This window comes from Lampetra fluviatilis, unplaced genomic scaffold (assembly GCF_964198595.1).
Source record: "Lampetra fluviatilis unplaced genomic scaffold, kcLamFluv1.1 SCAFFOLD_1133, whole genome shotgun sequence".
NCBI lineage: Eukaryota > Metazoa > Chordata > Hyperoartia > Petromyzontiformes > Petromyzontidae > Lampetra > Lampetra fluviatilis.
Window position 1 is genome coordinate 10,060 of NW_027620931.1, and position 19,921 is coordinate 29,980.

At 56.8% G+C, this 19,921-nt stretch overlaps 1 protein-coding gene across 1 annotated transcript; it reads right to left on the reverse strand.

Moving 5' to 3' along the window:
• Nucleotides 1-1,663: 1,663 nt before the first annotated feature.
• Nucleotides 1,664-17,406, reverse strand: LOC144954547 (uncharacterized). Its single transcript, XM_078885018.1, has 9 exons — nt 17,251-17,406; nt 14,562-15,160; nt 13,688-14,070; nt 13,446-13,510; nt 11,522-12,461; nt 10,776-10,894; nt 7,698-8,315; nt 5,630-6,246; nt 1,664-1,744 (listed from the first exon to the last, which is right to left on the reverse strand). Exons 2-9 carry the CDS (start codon nt 15,102-15,104, stop codon nt 1,664-1,666), a joined length of 3,366 nt encoding a protein of 1,121 aa, XP_078741144.1. The 5' UTR covers nt 15,105-15,160; nt 17,251-17,406.
• Between the last annotated feature and the right edge of the window lie 2,515 nt (nt 17,407-19,921).

Here is a 19,921-nt window from a genome sequence, read left to right on the forward strand (position 1 = left end):
CAGGCTACACGGGGGACCTTTGTCTTTGCTACTAACAGCACTTGCCCCTACAGTCTGTTACAGGCTACACGGGGGACCTTTGTCTTTGCTACTAACAGCATTTGCCCCTACAGCCCTGTTAGAGGCTACACGGGGGACCTTTGTCTTTGCTACTAACAGCACTTGCCCCTACAGCCCTGCTAGAGGCTACACGGGGGACCTTTGTCTTTGCTACTAACAGCACTTGCCCCTACAGCCCTGTTAGAGGCTACACGGGGGACCTTTGTCTTTGCTACTCGCAGCACCTGTGAAGGCGACCGGCACTGGCACACGAGGGGGTGGGTGGCCAGCACCACGCCCGGCCGCCTTTGTCTCCCCAGTGGCGATGTTTACACACCGCACCAGGTACTCATTTGAGGCTGAGTCGATCTAGGGGAGGCCCAGGACCGGTTCAAATAATCGTCACCACCGGTGTTGGCCGTGAGCGGGAATCGAACTCGTGTCGCCGGGTTCGTAGCGCAGCGCTAACCACTGCACCACCGCTCCCTCACAGGCGCGCATCGTACAGTAGGCGCGTATCATACAGTAGGTGCGTATTATACAGTAGGCGCGTATCGAACAGTAGGTGCGTATCGTACAGTAGGTGCGTATCGAACAGTAGGTGCGTATCGTACAGTAGGTGCGTATCGTACAGTAGGTGCGTATTGTACAGGTGCGTATCATACAGTAGGTGCGTATCGAACAGTAGGTGCATATTATACAGTAGGCGCGTATCGTACAGTAGGTGCGTATTGTACAGTAGGTGCGTATTATACAGTAGGCACGTATCGTACAGTAGGTGCGTATCGTACAGTAGGTGCGTATCGAACAGTAGGTGCGTATTATACAGTAGGCGCGTATCGTACAGTAGGTGCGTATCGAACAGTAGGTGCGTATTATACAGTAGGCGCGTATCGTACAGTAGGTGCGTATTGTACAGGTGCGTATCGTACAGTAGGCGCGTATCGTACAGTAGGCGCGTATCATACAGTAGGTGCGTATTATACAGTAGGCGCGTATCGTACAGTAGGTGCGTATCGTACAGTAGGTGCGTATCGTACAGTAGGTGTGTATCGTACAGTAGGTGCGTATCGTACAGGTGCGTATCGTACAGTAGGCGCGTATCGTACAGTAGGGGCGTATAGTAGGGCGTATCGTACAGTAGGTGCATATTATACAGTAGACGCGTATCGTACAGTAGGTGCGTATCGATGAGTGGGTCCATGGTGGACGCTGCCAGCCACCTCGTCCACCACCACCTCGACCTCCACCACCTCTCTGTCCACCACCTCTCTGTCCACCACCTCTCTGTCCATCACTACCACCTCTGTCCACCACCACCACCACCTCTCTGTCCACCACCACCACCTCTCTGTCCACCACCACCTCGCCCTCCACCTCCTCGTCCACCTTCTCTTCGTCCACCACCTCGTCCACCACCACCACCTCGTCGACCACCTCCCTGTCCACCACCACCTCGCCCTCCACCTCGCCCACATCCTCTTCGTCTACCTCTTCGTCCACCACCACCACCTCGTCCACCACCACCTCGCCCTCCACCTCGCCCACATCCTCTTCGTCCACCTCTTCGTCCACCACCACCACCTCGTCCACCACCACCACCACGGCCTCTGCCCACACGTCGTCAGCTGAGCAGCCGGTGCAGCAGCAGCGCCAGTCCCAGGTTCACGAGCACGGCCAGCACCACCAGCACGGGGCTGTAGCCCTGCTGTACACAACAACAACAACAACAGCAGCAGCAGCTGTAAACAACAACAACAACAACAGCACACAGCACCACCAGCACGGGGCTGTAGCCCTGCTGTACACAACAACAACAACAACAGCAGCTGTAAACAACAACAACAACAACAGCACACAGCACCACCAGCACGGGGCTGTAGCCCTGCTGTACACAACAACAACAACAGCAGCAGCTGTAAACAACAACAACAACAACAGCACACAGCACCACCAGCACGGGGCTGTAGCCCTGCTGTACACAACAACAACAACAACAGCAGCTGTAAACAACAACAACAACAACAGCTGCACACAGCACCACCAGCACGGGGCTGTAGCCCTGCTGTACACAACAACAACAACAACAGCAGCTGTACACAACAACAACAACAACAGCTGCACACAGCACCACCAGCACGGGGCTGTAGCCCTGCTGTACACAACAACAACACAACAACAGCAGCTGTAAACAACAACAACAACAACAGCTGCACACAGCACCACCAGCACGGGGCTGTAGCCCTGCTGTACACAACAACAACAACAACAGCAGCTGTAAACAACAACAACAGCTGCACACAGCACCACCAGCACGGGGCTGTAGCCCTGCTGTACACAACAACAACAACAACAGCAGCTGTACACAACAACAACAACAACAGCTGCACACAGCACCACCAGCACGGGGCTGTAGCCCTGCTGTACACAACAACAACACAACAACAGCAGCTGTAAACAACAACAACAACAACAGCTGCACACAGCACCACCAGCACGGGGCTGTAGCCCTGCTGTACACAACAACAACAACAGCAGCAGCTGTAAACAACAACAACAACAGCTGCACACAGCACCACCAGCACGGGGCTGTAGCCCTGCTGTACACAACAACAACAACAACAGCAGCAGCTGTAAACAACAACAACAACAGCTGCACACAGCACCACCAGCACGGGGCTGTAGCCCTGCTGTACACAACAACAACAACAACAACAGCAGCTGTACACAACAACAACAACAACAGCTGCACACAGCACCACCAGCACGGGGCTGTAGCCCTGCTGTACACAACAACAACAACAACAGCAGCTGTAAACAACAACAACAACAACAGCACACAGCACCACCAGCACGGGGCTGTAGCCCTGCTGTACACAACAACAACAACAACAGCAGCTGTAAACAACAACAACAGCTGTAAACAACAACAACAGCAGCTGTAAACAACAACAACAACAACAGCACACAGCACCACCAGCACGGGGCTGTAGCCCTGCTGTACACAACAACAACAACAGCTGCACACAGCACCACCAGCACGGGGCTGTAGCCCTGCTGTAAACAACAACAACAACAGCTGCACACAGCACCACCAGCACGGGGCTGTAGCCCTGCTGTACACAACAACAACAACAGCAGCAGCTGTAAACAACAACAACAACAGCTGCACACAGCACCACCAGCACGGGGCTGTAGCCCTGCTGTACACAACAACAACAACAACAGCAGCAGCTGTAAACAACAACAACAACAGCTGCACACAGCACCACCAGCACGGGGCTGTAGCCCTGCTGTACACAACAACAACAACAACAACAGCAGCTGTACACAACAACAACAACAACAGCTGCACACAGCACCACCAGCACGGGGCTGTAGCCCTGCTGTACACAACAACAACAACAACAACAGCAGCTGTACACAACAACAACAACAACAGCTGCACACAGCACCACCAGCACGGGGCTGTAGCCCTGCTGTACACAACAACAACAACAACAGCAGCAGCTGTAAACAACAACAACAACAACAGCTGCACACAGCACCACCAGCACGGGGCTGTAGCCCTGCTGTACACAACAACAACAACAACAACAGCAGCTGTACACAACAACAACAACAACAGCTGCACACAGCACCACCAGCACGGGGCTGTAGCCCTGCTGTACACAACAACAACAACAACAACAGCAGCTGTACACAACAACAACAACAACAGCTGCACACAGCACCACCAGCACGGGGCTGTAGCCCTGCTGTACACAACAACAACAACAACAGCAGCAGCTGTAAACAACAACAACAACAGCTGCACACAGCACCACCAGCACGGGGCTGTAGCCCTGCTGTACACAACAACAACAACAACAACAGCAGCTGTACACAACAACAACAACAACAGCTGCACACAGCACCACCAGCACGGGGCTGTAGCCCTGCTGTACACAACAACAACAACAACAGCAGCTGTACACAACAACAACAACAACAGCTGCACACAGCACCACCAGCACGGGGCTGTAGCCCTGCTGTACACAACAACAACAACAACAGCAGCTGTACACAACAACAACAACAACAGCTGCACACAGCACCACCAGCACGGGGCTGTAGCCCTGCTGTACACAACAACAACAACAACAGCAGCTGTACACAACAACAACAACAACAGCTGCACACAGCACCACCAGCACGGGGCTGTAGCCCTGCTGTACACAACAACAACAACAACAGCAGCTGTACACAACAACAACAACAACAGCAGCTGTAAACAACACAACAGCTGTACACAGCACCACCAGCACGGGGCTGTAGCCCTGCTGTAAACAACAACAACACGTAAACAACAACACAACAACAACACGTAAACAACAACAGCTGTACACAGCACCACCAGCACGGGGCTGTAGCCCTGCTGTACACAACAACAACAACAACAGCAGCTGTACACAACAACAACAACAACAGCTGCACACAGCACCACCAGCACGGGGCTGTAGCCCTGCTGTACACAACAACAACAACAACAGCAGCTGTAAACAACAACAACAACAACAACAGCACACAGCACCACCAGCACGGGGCTGTAGCCCTGCTGTACACAACAACAACAACAACAACAACAGCAGCTGTAAACAACAACAACAACAACAACAGCACACAGCACCACCAGCACGGGGCTGTAGCCCTGCTGTACACAACAACAACAACAACAACAGCTGCACACAGCACCACCAGCAAGGGGCTGTAGCCCTGCTGTACACAACAACAACAACAACAGCAGCTGTAAACAACAACAACAACAACAGCACACAGCACCACCAGCAAGGGGCTGTAGCCCTGCTGTACACAACAACAACAACAACAGCAGCTGTAAACAACAAGAACAACAACAGCACACAGCACCACCAGCACGGGGCTGTAGCCCTGCTGTACACAACAACAACAACAACAGCAGCTGTAAACAACAACAACAACAACAGCACACAGCACCACCAGCACGGGGCTGTAGCCCTGCTGTACACAACAACAACAACAACAGCAGCTGTAAACAACAAGAACAACAACAGCACACAGCACCACCAGCAAGGGGCTGTAGCCCTGCTGTACACAACAACAACAACACAACAACAGCTGTAATCAACAACACCACAACAACAACACAACAACAACAGCTGCACATAACAAGTGAGCGAGTGAGTGAATGAATGAGCGGGTGAGCGAGCGACTGAGTGAGCGAATGAGCGAGCGACTGAGTGACTGAGCGAGTGAGCGAGCGAGCGACTGAGTGAGCGAATGAGCGAGCGAGTGAGCGACTGAGTGACAAAGCGAACGAGCGAGTGAGCGAGCGACTGAGTGACCGAGCGAACGAGCGAGTGAGCGAGCGACTGAGTGAGTGAGCGACTGAGTGACAAAGCGAACGAGCGACTGAGTGACCGAGCGAGCGAGTGAGCAAGCGGGTGAGTGACTGAACGAGTGAGCGACCGAGCGAGTGAGCGAGCGAGTGAGCGAGCGAGTGAGCGAGTGAGCGTGCGGGAGAGCGAGTGAGTGCAGCTGTATAGTCGTCGCTGCCGCCGCTCCAACTTACGGCGTTCTTGTCGTCTCCGCCGTCTCCGCCTTCGGCCAGGTCCACCTGCGCCTGCCACCCCAGGCGCCTGCGCTGTGAGGCTCCCCACTTCGCCTGCAGCCCCCCCCGCTGCTGCTGCTGCTGCTGCAGTTCGAGAAGCAGCTGCTGCTCCTGCTGCTGCTCCAGGTGCTGGTGCTGCTCCAGGTGCTGGTGCTGCTGCTGCTGCTGCAGTTCGAGAAGCAGCTGCTGCTGCTGCTCCTGCTGCTGCTGCTTGTCCCTCCGCGCTCGTCCCGGCTCTCCGCCGGCTGCCCTCCTGCCCCTTGACCTGGGCGGGAGGGTGGAGCGGTGGGAGGGGGGCGGAAGAGGAGGGCGAGGAGGTGGGGGGAGGAGGAGGTGGGGGTGGTGGGGGCTCCCCCCACCTCCTCCTCCCCACACCTCCTCCTCCTCTCCCCTGGCCGGCGGTGGCGGTGACGTCGCATAGCCGGGGTCCGTCGCCGTGGTCGCCGTGGTCGTCGTGGTTGCCGTGGTCGTGGTTGCCATGGTTGCCGTGGTCGCTGTTGCCATGGTTGCCGGGCAGTGGCATGTCACCGGGGGGTCGGGGGTCGTCGCCGAGTCGTCCGGCGGGCAGCCGGGCGGTGCTGGGGGGGGGGCGGGGGGTGGGGTGAGTGTGAAAGTTGATCACGTGGTGAGCGTCAGTTGAACACGTGGTGAGCGTCAGTTGAACACGTGGTGAGCGTCAGTTGAACACGTGGTGAGCGTCAGTTGAACACGTGGTGAGCGTCAGTTGATCACGTGGTGAGCGTCAGTTGATCACGTGGTGAGCGTCAGTTGATCACGTGGTGAGCGTCAGTTGATCACGTGGTGAGCGTCAGTTGAACACGTGGTGAGCGTCAGTTGAACACGTGGTGAGCGTCAGTTGAACACGTGGTGAGCGTCAGTTGAACACGTGGTGAGCGTCAGTTGAACACGTGGTGAGCGTCAGTTGATCACGTGGTGAGCGTCAGTTGATCACGTGGTGAGCGTCAGTTGATCACGTGGTGAGCGTCAGTTGATCACGTGGTGAGCGTCAGTTGAACACGTGGTGAGCGTCAGTTGAACACGTTGTGAGCGTCAGTTGAACACGTGGTGAGCGTCAGTTGAACACGTGGTGAGCGTCAGTTGAACACGTGGTGAGCGTCAGTTGAACACGTGGTGAGCGTCAGTTGAACACGTGGTGAGCGTCAGTTGAACACGTGGTGAGCGTCAGTTGAACACGTGGTGAGCGTCAGTTGAACACGTGGTGAGCGTCAGTTGATCACGTGGTGAGCGTCAGTTGAACACGTGGTGAGCGTCAGTTGATCACGTGGTGAGCGCCAGTTGAACACGTGGTGAGCGTCAGTTGAACACGTGGTGAGCGTCAGTTGATCACGTGGTGAGCGTCAGTTGAACACGTGGTGAGCGTCAGTTGATCACGTGGTGAGCGTCAGTTGAACACGTGGTGAGCGTCAGTTGAACACGTGGTGAGCGTCAGTTGATCACGTGGTGAGCGTCAGTTGAACACGTGGTGAGCGTCAGTTGATCACGTGGTGAGCGTCAGTTGAACACGTGGTGAGCGTCAGTTGAACACGTGGTGAGCGTCAGTTGATCACGTGGTGAGCGTCAGTTGAACACGTGGTGAGCGTCAGTTGATCACGTGGTGAGCGTCAGTTGAACACGTGGTGAGCGTCAGTTGAACACGTGGTGAGCGTCAGTTGATCACGTGGTGAGCGTCAGTTGAACACGTGGTGAGCGTCAGTTGATCACGTGGTGAGCGTCAGTTGAACACGTGGTGAGCGTCAGTTGAACACGTGGTGAGCGTCAGTTGATCACGTGGTGAGCGTCAGTTGAACACGTGGTGAGCGTCAGTTGAACACGTGGTGAGCGTCAGTTGAACACGTGGTGAGCGTCAGTTGAACACGTGGTGAGCGTCAGCCGTGTGGGTGGAGGTGTGGGTGGAGCTGTGGGTGGAGCTGTGGGTGGAGGTGTGGGTGGAGGTGTGGGTGGAGGTGTGGGTGGAGGTGTGGGTGGACGTGTGGGTGGACGTGTGGGTGGAGGTGGGTTATCCACTCACCGGCTCTCCCCTTGCAGCGCCGGATCCGCGTCTCACGGTCACGGCCGTCGTGACGCACCCTCCTCTGGGTGGCCTCCGCCGCCGTGCCCACCGCCGTGGTGGTCATCCTCACCGTGCCCACCGTCCCCGCCGTGCCCACCGTGCCCACCGTGCCCACCGTCCCCGCCGTGCCCACCGTGCCCACCTGCATCACCGTCCTCACCGCTTCCGCCCGCGGTCCATCGCTCTCACCACGGCAACCGCACAACGCGCCCTTGCCAACACCACCACCACCACCGCCACCGCCACCACCGCCACCGCCACCGCCACCGCCAACACCACCGCCACCGCCACCACCACCACTGCTGCCGTTGTTGTCCACGCTGTTGCCGACCGCTGCTTGTCGCGACTGTGGTTGTCGTTGTTGTTGTCGTTGTTGTTGTTGTTGCGGTTGTTGTTGTTGCGGTTGTTGTTGTTGTTGCGGTGACGGTGGGGGGCTGGGGGCGGGGCTGTCCCCGCCGGGAGTGGCGTCCGAGGTGGGTGGGTCGGTGGTGGTGGTGGTGGTGGCGGCGCAAGCCGGACCGCCCAGCTCGCTATCGGCGCTCTCACGCAGACGGCGCCGGTGCTGGTAGTCCAGCCCTGGTGGGGGGGTGGGGGGGTGGGTGGGGTGGGGGGGGTGGGGTGGGGGGGTGGGGGGGGTGGGGGGGGGTGAGTGGGGTCCCTAAGAGCAAAGACTTCTAATTTGAAGGGCATCACACAAACGCTGAGTGGTACGGTTGAACACCCCTCGCCACGGCAACGGGGGGGATGGGGGAGATGGGTTGCCATGGCAACGAGTGAGGAGAGTGGCGGGTCCTTCGAGACCGGCGTGACGGAGGAGGGGGGGGGAGAGGGACGGAGGGGGGGGGGAGCACAGCGTGGATCTCTGGGGGTGACCAGTCGCCCGCTAGCTGAGTGGCCAGCGATCACAAATCGCTCGTTAACTCCATCAAGAAAGTAACCTGCAGCGCCGCACCCATCACCATCACTCAGGGAAAGAACGGCGATGCGATGTCCGACCCCCCCCCACCCCCAGGAACAGGTTTGCAGGTTTGCTGAGCATTTCTGTGAGGTCCTGGGGGAGAGGGGAAATCCCTCGGCCTGGAAAACATCGTGGGGCAAAGTGGGGATGACCCTGCCGAGGCTGCGGTGCCTCAAATATTGGAAGAGGTCACCCCCTGTGAGTGGCTGGCTGAGGTGCCATCTGTTGAGGAAGTACTGAAGGCGATCCAGAGTCTGAGACCAGGAAAGGCACCGGGCAGAGATGATCTCCCAAGCGAAATGCTGAGGGAGGGTGGCGTTTGTGCACAGACTGCCCTATATGACATCATAACAGCAGTCTGGACCACTGGACGGGTTCCGCAGGACTGGAAGGATGCCCTGGTGGTCCCCCTCTTTAAGAAGGGGGACCGTACCGACTGTAACAACTACAGGGGCATCTCACTCCTCAGTGTGCCGGGTAAGGTCCTGGCAAGGATTATTCAACATCGCCTTGCCAGGCACGCTGAGGAGAGGCTTGCGGAGCCCCAATGCGGTTTCAGGAAAGGGCGGTCCTGCACAGATGCCATATTTTCTGTCCGTCTGCTACAGCAGAGGTGTAGGGAATTCCAACAAGACCTACATCTCTGCTTTATTGACCTGGTCAAGGCCTATGATACCATCTGAAGCCCTGGGCTCTGGGTTGTTCTTCGTGCTTTCGGAGTCCCTGACCCTCTGCTCACGATCATTAAGGACCTTCATGATGGTGAGCCTGTTCACCTTGGGGTGCGACAGGGATGTCCTCTGGCTCCAACATTATTTAACATCTATTTTGTCCACGTAGTTCGTGAAGCCTTCAATAGCTGTACCAGAGGAATCTCCATCTGGTACAGATGCAATGGGAGGCTGATCGATGCCTGGGTGCGGTCAAGGGATGGCTCCCTATTGGTCAACCACGTTATGTATGCCGATGATTTGGTAATAGCTGCTCATTCAGAAGAGGAGTTGGAGACGCTGCTGCTGAGACTGGAGCGTGCCACTAAGAGGTGGGGCCTTACCATCAGCCCCACCAAAACTAAGCACCTGCCTGGGTATTTTGTACCATCGGACACTCCACCCCCACAACTCCCAATTGGTGATGGGGCAGTTGTGGAGAGAGTGGAGAGTTTCCCATACCTGGGCAGTGTGCTCATGACCGGCTCCAGTTTATCAGCAGAAGTCTCACTCCGAATCAGTCGAGCGGCAATATCTTTTCATCGGTTGCGTAACGCTGTGTGGAAGCTACCTGGTCTGTCGCTCCGCACGAAGCTTCAGGTCTTCTCGGCCACGGTCATTCCCTCCCTTCTCTACGCTTGCGAAACGTGGACCCCCCTAATGGAGCATCTTCGCCGGTTGGAAACATTTAGGCTGGCCTGCCTACGATCCATCCTGGGTTTAACCTGCAGGCTGGATTGTGTGAGGAGCTCACAAATCCTTGAAAGATCTGGACAAAGTCCCATCGGTGAGCTCCTCCGGCAGGCAAGGCTGCGTTGGCTGGGTCATGTAGCCCGCATGCCCAGACACCGCATGCCTAAACAGCTTTTGTTCGGCCGGATCGAGGGGGCTAAACGGGCGCGGCACGGGCTAGAGAAGAGATGGAGTGATGTAGTACAGGAGGACGTGGAGCTGAGTGGACTTGCCGATGACTGGTACCAGCGGTGTCAAGATCGGCCTCAGTGGAGAAGGCTCGTGAAGGACGCTACTGGGCAGTTGGAGGCAGTCGCCCTCCAACAACAACGGAGGGCGGAGGAGTGACGCTCACAACAACGAGCGGAGCGCCGGGTGGCTAAAGCACAGCAAGTTGGCACAGTACGGGGCACAGGTGGTGCATCAGCCAGTCATCTCGGACATCTCGGTCAGTCGACCCGTGGCACCTGCTGGGTCTGCCCCGTGACCTCCTGCCAGCGGGCGGTCGACACTTCACGTGGCCTCAAGGTGCACTTGGCCTGGCACAAGCGTCGTGGTGATGTCACTGCCACTTAGTGGCGAATGGCGGTTGTTGTTGTTGTTGTACGTGTGAGTGTGTGAGTGTATAAAAGTCACCGGGCTGGCTGAACCCCGGTGAGAGTCGCCGTGCCACGCGTCTCGCCGTGCGAGCGTCGTCCCTCGCCGCACGGGCCGCCACCGCGGCCGCCTCGCTCCGTGACCTCGCGTGGGCAGCCCTGGGGGAGGGGGAGGGGGGAGGGGAGGGGGAGGGGGGGGAGGGGAGGGGGGGGATGAGGGGGGGGCTTAGTCAGACCCAGGGATTGAACCCAGACCCTCAGTGTCTCTGGCTCAGTGAACCCCACTGAGAGAGAGAGACACCCAGACCCAGGGATTGAACCCAGACTCTCAGTGTCTCTGGCTTAGTGAACCCCACTGAGAGAGAGACACCCAGACCCAGGGCTTGAACCCAGACTCTCAGTGTCTCTGGCTTAGTGAACCCCACTGAGAGAGAGACACCCAGACCCAGGGATTGAACCCAGACTCTCAGTGTCTCTGGCTTAGTGAACCCCACTGAGAGAGAGACACCCAGACCCAGGGATTGAACCCAGACTCTCAGTGTCTCTGGCTTAGTGAACCCCACTGAGAGAGAGACACCCAGACCCAGGGATTGAACCCAGACTCTCAGTGTCTCTGGCTTAGTGAACCCCACTGAGAGAGAGAGAGAGACACCCAGACCCAGGGCTCCAACCCAGACTCTCAGTGTCTCTGGCTTAGTGAACCCCACTGAGAGAGAGACACCCAGACCCAGGGATTGAACCCAGACTCTCAGTGTCTCTGTCACGGCCCTCGTGAACCTGCCTCACCTCGCCACCGCGATCTCGGCCTTCTGCTGCGCCGTGACGGCGGCAGCCTCCGCCTCGCCTGTGGCCCGCGCCACTTTGCTCCTCAGCTTGCCGAACCGCAGCGGCCCCAGCAGGCCGCCCTTGCGCCGGGCCCCGCGGCCGCCGCGGCCGCCGCCGAGCTCGCTCACGCCGCGCACGAGCAGGCCGAAGCGGTACTTGCCCTCCTCCCGCGAGCCGTCGGGGTGCCCCGTCGCCCCGTAGCCGTGCCGCCGGTTGCAGAGCCACTGTCCCGCGTAGCGCAGGCCGTCCGAGCGCAGCGCCACGCCGTGCCCGCCGCGGCGGTCTCCGCGCCACTCGCCGGCGTACAGCTCCGTCGCGCCGCCCGCCGGCCGCCCTTCCTCCCCCGGACGCGCCGACGGAGACGCCTCCGACTCCCGCCGCCGCCGCTCCGAGTCACCGGTCCCGTCGCCCTGCGGCGAGCTCCGCTTGGCCCCCTGCTGCTGCTGCTGCTGCTGCCGCCGGCGCCGTCGGTCGGCGGCCCCGGTGGCCCCGCCGGCGGCCCCGCCGGCGAGCGAGCCCTTGGAGTCGGCCCGCCGCGACTTGAGACCGCCGAGCAGCGACGGGCGTCGGAAAAGGCCGCGCTTCTCGGCGGGGCCGTCGTCGCGAGGCCGCCGCTCGGGCCTGGGCGCCAGCACGAAGCCGCCCTTGGCCACGCCGGCGGGGGGCGGCACCGGCCCGGCGGCCCCCCCCTCCGCCCCGTCGCCGGCCTCGCCGCGGCCGGGCCGAGGCCGTCGCGAGGCCGTCGGCGGGGCGGCGCCGGCGGCGCCGTCCGGGTCGCTGCGCAGGGAGGCGAGGGAGGTGCGGAACGGGGAGCGGATGACGGCGGCGCTGGCGTAAGGGGCGCTGCGGCGCACGCCGTAGCCCTGGCGCACGCCGCCCACCCACTGGCCCTGGTAGACGCCTTGGTGGGGGAGGTGGGGGGGTGGTGGAGGGGTGGTGGGGGGGGAGCAGAGGTGGTAGGAGGAAAGGTGGGGGGTGGGGGCGGAGATTGAAACTAATGAACACCCGCCCACCCATCCACCAAACACGCACCCACCAAACCACCCACGAAACTAACCACCCACCCACCAAACACCCACCCACCCACCAAACACCCACCCACCCAGAAAACCCACCCACCAAACTAACCACCCACCCACCAAACACCCACCCACCCAGAAAACCCACCCACCAAACTAACCACCCACCCACCAAACACCCACCCACCCAGAAAACCCGCCCACCAACCCACCATACAAACACCACCCACCCATTCAATCTCGATTTGGAAGTTTTTGTGACTGCAGGAATCCAATCTCTTTGGTTCTTTCGGTAAAGTCACGTGGTTATAAAAAAATAAAATATAAATTAAACCACGACGTTTCGGGCGCAACACAAGCGTCCGTCACCAGCTGGGACAACCACAGCAAAAAACAATGGCAGAAGTGGGCAACAGAGCTGCTGTGACAGGAGGCCATCTATGAGGTAAGAGAGGGGGGAGCTGCCAGGGGGGAGAGATAGAGAGGGGGGTCGGGGGAGTGGAGGGCTGCTAGAGGGATTAGGAGCCGGGCAAAATGCCGGGGGGGGGAGTGAGCGGGGCTGGGATTGGGGAGCTGAGGCAACAGGATATGTGGCTATGAAGGCAACACCATAAAGCAGTGAAGGTTTCACCTGGTTAATAACATCCTTCCAATGGTTGCTCAATTTGTATCCATCTTCTCGGTTGAAGTTATGTCTGTTTGTATATCTGGATGGCTTCATGAACAAACCTTTGATACCTACGTGACTTTACCGAAAGAACCAAAGAGTACCACCCACGCAACCATTTACCTACCCACCATATACCCACCATACAAACACCCACCATACACCCACCCACCATACACCCACCCACTCACCCACCCACCTCCATCAGGATAAGTCTCGGTGCCGTACCCATCCTGAACTCCGTGGGCCCAGGTGCCCAGGTACACCGTCACACCGCCACCACCGCCGCCACCACCGCCACCACCGCCGATAACGGCGTCGCTGCCGCTGCTGCTAGCGCTGGTGGTGGTGGTAGAGGCGGCGGCGGCGGCTGCGGTGCCCTTCCCGGCAACGTCGCCGCCGCCGCCCACTACCGCCGGTACCGCCGCCGATGCCGCCGCCGCCGCGTCCCCGCCGCGGCTCCGCCTCTCGCCGTAGCGGCCCTTGAAGCCGTGGGCCCACTCGCCGCGGTAGCAGCGCCGGCCCTTGGTCTCGGCGCCGAGGCCGTGCCGCTTGCCCAGCAGCCAGCGGCCCTCGTAGGCGTCGCCGCCGGGCCACGTGTAGACGCCCCGGCGCTCGTAGCCGCGGCGCCAGCTGCCCGCAAACTCCCCGCGGCCCCGCGGGCCCGTGCACACGCCCGGCCCGTGGGCCTTGCCCTCGGCCCAGCGGCCGCAGTACGTGCCGCCGTCGTCAAAGTCGAAGCGGCCGCCGCCGCCGCCGCCGCCGCCGTCGGCTCTGCCACAACCACCACAACCACCAGCACCACCTCCACCACCACCTCCACAACCACCACCACCACAACCTCGGTCATGGGGTTCTCTGCTACATCCTCCACCACCACCTCCACCACCACCTCCACCACCTCCACCACCTCCACCACCATCACTACCTCGGTCATGGGGTTCTCTGCTACATCCTCCTCCACCACCTCCACCACCACCTCCACCACCACTACCTCGGTCATGGGGTTCTCTGCTACATCCTTCACCTCTTCCACCACCTCCACCACCACCTCCACCACCACCTCCACCACCACTACCTCGGTCATGGGGTTCTCTGCTACATCCTTCACCTCTTCCACCACCTCCACCACCACCTCCACCACCACCTCCACCACCACTACCTCGGTCATGGGGTTCTCTGCTACATCCTTCACCTCCACCACCACCTCCACCACCACCTCCACCACCTCCACCACCACTACCTCGGTCATGGACTTCTCTGCTACATCCTCCTCCACCACCTCCACCACCTCCACCACCTCCACCACCACTACCTCGGTCATGGGGTTCTCTGCGACATCCTTCACCTCTTCCACCACCTCCACCACCACCTCCACCACCACCTCCACCTCCACAACCACCATCACTTCTTCTACCACAACCACCACCACCTCGTTCATGGGCTTCTCTGCTACATCCTCCATCTCCTCCACCTCCTCCACCTCGTCCCGCTGGTTGTCCGTTTGGTTGCTCTCCGCTTGCACCTCGTGCCTGCCCTCCATTCCTTCCTCCCGATTGTCCACCCCCGGTAGCGCCTCCTTGTCCACCTCCTTGTCCACATCCTTGTCCACCTCCACATCTTCCTCCGACTCCTCGTCCACCACCAACACCTCCACCCCTCCCACCATCACCACCTTCACCAGCTTCCTGTCCACCTCGTTCACCCACTCGTCCACCTCGTCCACCTCGTCCACCGCTGTCTTCCTGTCCACCGGTCCGTCCGCCTTCCTGCGCCCCGCCTCCTTGTCCACCTTCTCCTCGTCTACCTTCTCCTTGTCCACCTCCTCTTCGTCCACCACCGCCAGCCGTGCACGCATCTCTCTGAGCGCTGCAACTCTCCAGCGGTGCTGAACGGGACAGCTCCTGCCCTCCCCTGGGGGGTTGAGATACAACAACAACAACAGCAGCAGCAGTGGTAGTCAACCACTACAGTAGTCCACCACTACTGTAGTCCACCACTACTGTAGTCAACCCCTACAGTAGTCAACCACTACAGTAGTCCACCACTACAGTAGTCAACCACTACAGTAGTTCACCACTACAGTAGTCAACCCCTACAGACTGAGTGTGTGTGTGTGGTGTGTGTGACTGTGTGTGTCTTGTGTGTGACTGTGTGTGTGACAGTGTGTGACTGTGTGTGTGTGAATGTGTGTGTCTGTGTGTGTGTGTGACTGTGTGAGTGTGTGTGTGTGTCTGTGTGTGTGTCTGTGTGTGTGTCTGTGTGTGTGACTGTGTGTGTGACTGTGTGTCTGTGTGTGTGGTGTGTGACTGTGTGTGTGGTGTGTGACTGTGTGTGTGTGTGAGACTGTGTGACTGTGTATGTGTGTGACTGTGTGTGTGTGTGTCTGTGTGTGTGGTGTGTGACTGTGTGTGTGGTGTGTGACTGTGTGTGTGTGTGAGACTGTGTGACTGTGTATGTGTGTGACTGTGTGTGTGTGTCTGTGTGTGTGGTGTGTGACTGTGTGACTGTCTGTGTGTGTGGTGTGTGACTGTGTCTGTGTGTGTGGTATGTAACTGTGTGTGTGTGTGTCTGTGTGTGCGTCTGTGTGTGTGGTGTGTGTCTGTGTGTGACTGTGTGTTTGTGTCTGTGTGACTCTCTCTGTGTCTGTGTGTATACTGTATGCATGGACTGTATGTGTCTATGTGTGTTGCTGTGAGTCTGTGTGTCTCACTGTGTGTCTGTGTGTGTCTCACTGTGTGTCTGTGTGTGTCTCACTGTGTGTCTGTGTGTGTCTCACTGTGTGTCTGTGTGTCTCACTGTGTGTCTGTGTGTGTCTCACTGTGTGTCTGTGTGTGTCTCACTGTGTGTCTGTGTGTGTCTCACTGTGTGTCTGTGTGTGTCTCACTGTGTGTCTGTGTGTGTCTCACTGTGTGTCTGTGTGTCTCACTGTGTGTCTGTGTGTGTCTCACTGTGTCTCACTGTGTGTTTGTGTGTGTCTCACTGTGTGTCTGTGTGTGTCTCACTGTGTGTCTGTGTGTGTCTCACTGTGTGTCTGTGTGTGTCTGTGTGTGTCTCACTGTGTGTCTGTGTGTGTCTCACTGTGGGTCTGTGTGTGTCTCACTGTGTGTTTGTGTGTGTCTCACTGTGTGTCTGTGTGTGTCTCACTGTGTCTCACTGTGTGTCTGTGTGTCTCACTGTGTCTCACTGTGTGTTTGTGTGTGTCTCACTGTGTGTCTGTGTGTGTTTCACTGTGTGTCTGTGTGTGTCTCACTGTGTGTCTGTCTCACTGTGTGTGTGTGTCTCACTGTGGGTCTGTGTGTCTGTGTGAGCCTCTGTGTCTGTGTGTATATGCACTGTATGCATGGACTGCGTGTCTCTGTGTATATACTGTATGTATATACTGTATGTATGTACTGTACATACTGTGTGTGTGCAGAAACCGATGCGCTTACGTTAGCTTTAGATCCATTGCTGTGTGTGTTGTGGTGTAACTGTGTGTCTGTGTGCATGTGGACTGTATGTACTGTGTGTGTGACCGTGTGTCTGTGTGAGCCTCTCTGTGTGTGTCTGTCTGTGTGCATGTATATACTGCATGTACTGTATGTGTGTGTACTGTATGTGTATAGAAACCGATGCGCTTACGTTAGCTTGATATCCATAGCTGTGTGTGTGTATGTGTGTGTGGTGTGTGTGTGTGGTGTAACTGTGTGTCTGTCTGTGTGCATGTGGACTGCATGTACTGTGTGTCTGTGTGAGCCTCTCTGTGTGTGTCTGTCTGTGTGCATGTATATACTGTATATTCTGTGTGTGTATGCACTGTGTGTGTGTATGTACTGTATGTGTGTGTGTAGAAACTGATGCGCTTACGTTAGCTTGATATCCATTGCTGTATGTGTCCGTGTGTGTCTGTGTGACTGTGTGTGTGTCTGTATGAGTCTGTCTGTGTCTCTCTGTGTGTGTCTGTCTGTATGCATGTAGACTGTATGTACTGTATGTGTGTGTGCAGAAACCGATGCGCTTACGATAGCTTGAGATCCATCGCTGTGTGTGTGGTGTTGTGGTGTGACTGTGTGTGCGCGTGTGTGTCTGTGTGTGTGTGTCTGTGTGTCTGTGTGCGCGTGTGTGTCTGTGTGTGTGTCTGTGTGTGCGTCTGTGTGTGTGTCTGTGTGTGTCTCTGTGTGTGTCTGTGTGTGTGTCTGTGTGTGTCTGTGTGTGTGTCTCTGACTCTGTGTGTGTGTCTCTGTGTGCGTGTGTCTGTGTGTGTGTCTCTGTGTGCACAGTGATGAGAGGCAATGTCCGTGGAAGGGTGTGGGTCACGTGTGCGCGGAGGGTGTCACGTGTCTTGTGTGTGTGTGTCACGTGTGTGTAAGGCTGTGTCACGTGTCTTGTATGTGTGTCACGTGTGTGTGGAGCTGTGTGTCACGTGTCTTGTGTGTGTGTCACGTGTGTGTAGGACTGTGTGTCACATGTCTTGTGTGTGTGCGCGCCACGTGTGTGTGCGCCACGTGTGTGTAAGATGTATCTAATTTGGTGTTTGAACATATTAACACAACACTTGCGTTGTATTGCCCGAAAGGTTACACCGACTTTTATTTTTCATGCCGAGTGTAGTTTGTATGATCTCCCCCTGTCCTACAGAGTGAGTGTAGTTTGTATGATCTCCCCCTGTCCTACAGAGTGAGTGTAGTTTGTATGATCTCCCCCTGTCCTACAGAGTGAGTGGAGTTTGTATGATCTCCCCATGTCCTACAGAGTGAGTGTAGTTTGTATGATCTCCCCCTGTACTACAGAGTGAGTGTAGTTTGTATGATCTCCCCCTGTCCTACAGAGTGAGTGGAGTTTGTATGATCTCCCCCTGTCCTACAGAGTGAGTGGAGTTTGTATGATCTCCCCCTGTCCTACAGAGTGAGTGGAGTTTGTATGATCTCCCCCTGTCCTACAGAGTGAGTGGAGTTTGTATGATCTCCCCCTGTCCTACAGAGTGAGTGGAGTTTGTATGATCTCCCCCTGTCCTACAGAGTGAGTGGAGTTTGTATGATCTCCCCCTGTCCTACAGAGTGAGTGGAGTTTGTATGATCTCCCCCTGTCCTACAGAATGAGTGGAGTTTGTATGATCTCTCCCTGTCCTACAGAGTGAGTGGAGTTTGTATGATCTCCCCCTGTCCTACAGAGTGTAGTTTGTATGATCTCTCCCTGTCCTACAGACTGAGTGGAGTTTGTATGATCTCCCCGTCCTACAGAGTGAGTGGAGTTTGTATGATCTCCCCCTGTCCTACAGAGTGGAGTTTGTATGATCTCCCCCTGTCCTACAGACTGAGTGTAGTTTGTATGATCTCCCCCTGTCCTACAGAGTGAGTATAGTTTGTATGATCTCCCCCTGTCCTACAGAGTGAGTGTAGTTTGTATGATCTCCCCCTGTCCTACAGAGTGAGTGGAGTTTGCATGATCTCCCCCTGTCCTACAGAGTGAGTGGAGTTTGTATGATCTCCCCCTGTCCTACAGAGTGGAGTTTGTATGATATCTCCCTGTCCTACAGACTGAGTGTAGTTTGTATGATCTCCCCCTGTCCTACAGAGTGAGTATAGTTTGTATGATCTCCCCCTGTCCTACAGAGTGAGTGTAGTTTGTATGATCTCCCCCTGTCCTACAGAGTGGAGTTTGTATGATCTCCCCCTGTCCTACAGAGTGGAGTTTGTATGATCTCCCCCTGTCCTACAGAGTGGAGTTTGTATGATCTCCCCCTGTCCTACAGAGTGGAGTTTGTATGATCTCTCCCTGTCCTACAGAGTGAGTGTAGTTTGTATGATCTCCCCCTGTCCTACAGAGTGGAGTTTGTATGATCTCTCCCTGTCCTACAGAGTGAGTGGAGTTTGTATGATCTCCCCCTGTCCTACAGAGTGGAGTTCGTATGATCTCCCCCTGTCCTACAGAGTGAGTGGAGTTTGTATGATCTCCCCCTGTCCTACAGAGTGGAGTCTGTATGATCTCCCCCTGTCCTACAGAGTGAGTGTAGTTTGTATGATCTCTCCCTGTCCTACAGAGTGTAGTTTGTATGATCTCTCCCTGTCCTACAGAGTGAGTGTAGTTTGTATGATCTCTTGTTTTAGAGTGAATGAGTGGAGTTTGTAAGACCTGTAGACCAGGCGAGGTAGTTGACATCTCCTAGCCACCGTGATAATGATGAGAGAGAGACATTCAAACTCCAAATATACAGCAGCAGGCGTCGTCAGGGTCGAGATCAGAACCCACGACCTCCTGCGTACCAGGCGAGGTAGTCAACATTCTGATCGAGTATCACTATCACCACAACCACCACCACGACACGGGTCTGATTGATGTGCTGCTTAAATGTTTAATAATTGTAACAACACAGGCGGTCGAGAGAGACACGCGGACACACACACGGAGTCTGCATCTCGTTTCATTTCGACAGAAAGCGGCACTGTCGTCGCTTCTGTCACGCGAGGCGATTCTGAGGAGAATTTTGTTTGTTTAAACTTTAAACCATCACAGTTCGATGCTATCCTCTTAAAAAGCCGAGCCTCGGGTTGCACACGGGCTAATAAATACACGATTACGTTTTTTCGCGGGACACGAAGCACACAAACACAATTAAACACAACCACGAGGGAGGAGCGGGGTGAACGGGGCGCGGCAGTTGCTTTTGGCGGGAACAATTGGCGGGAAAACGTT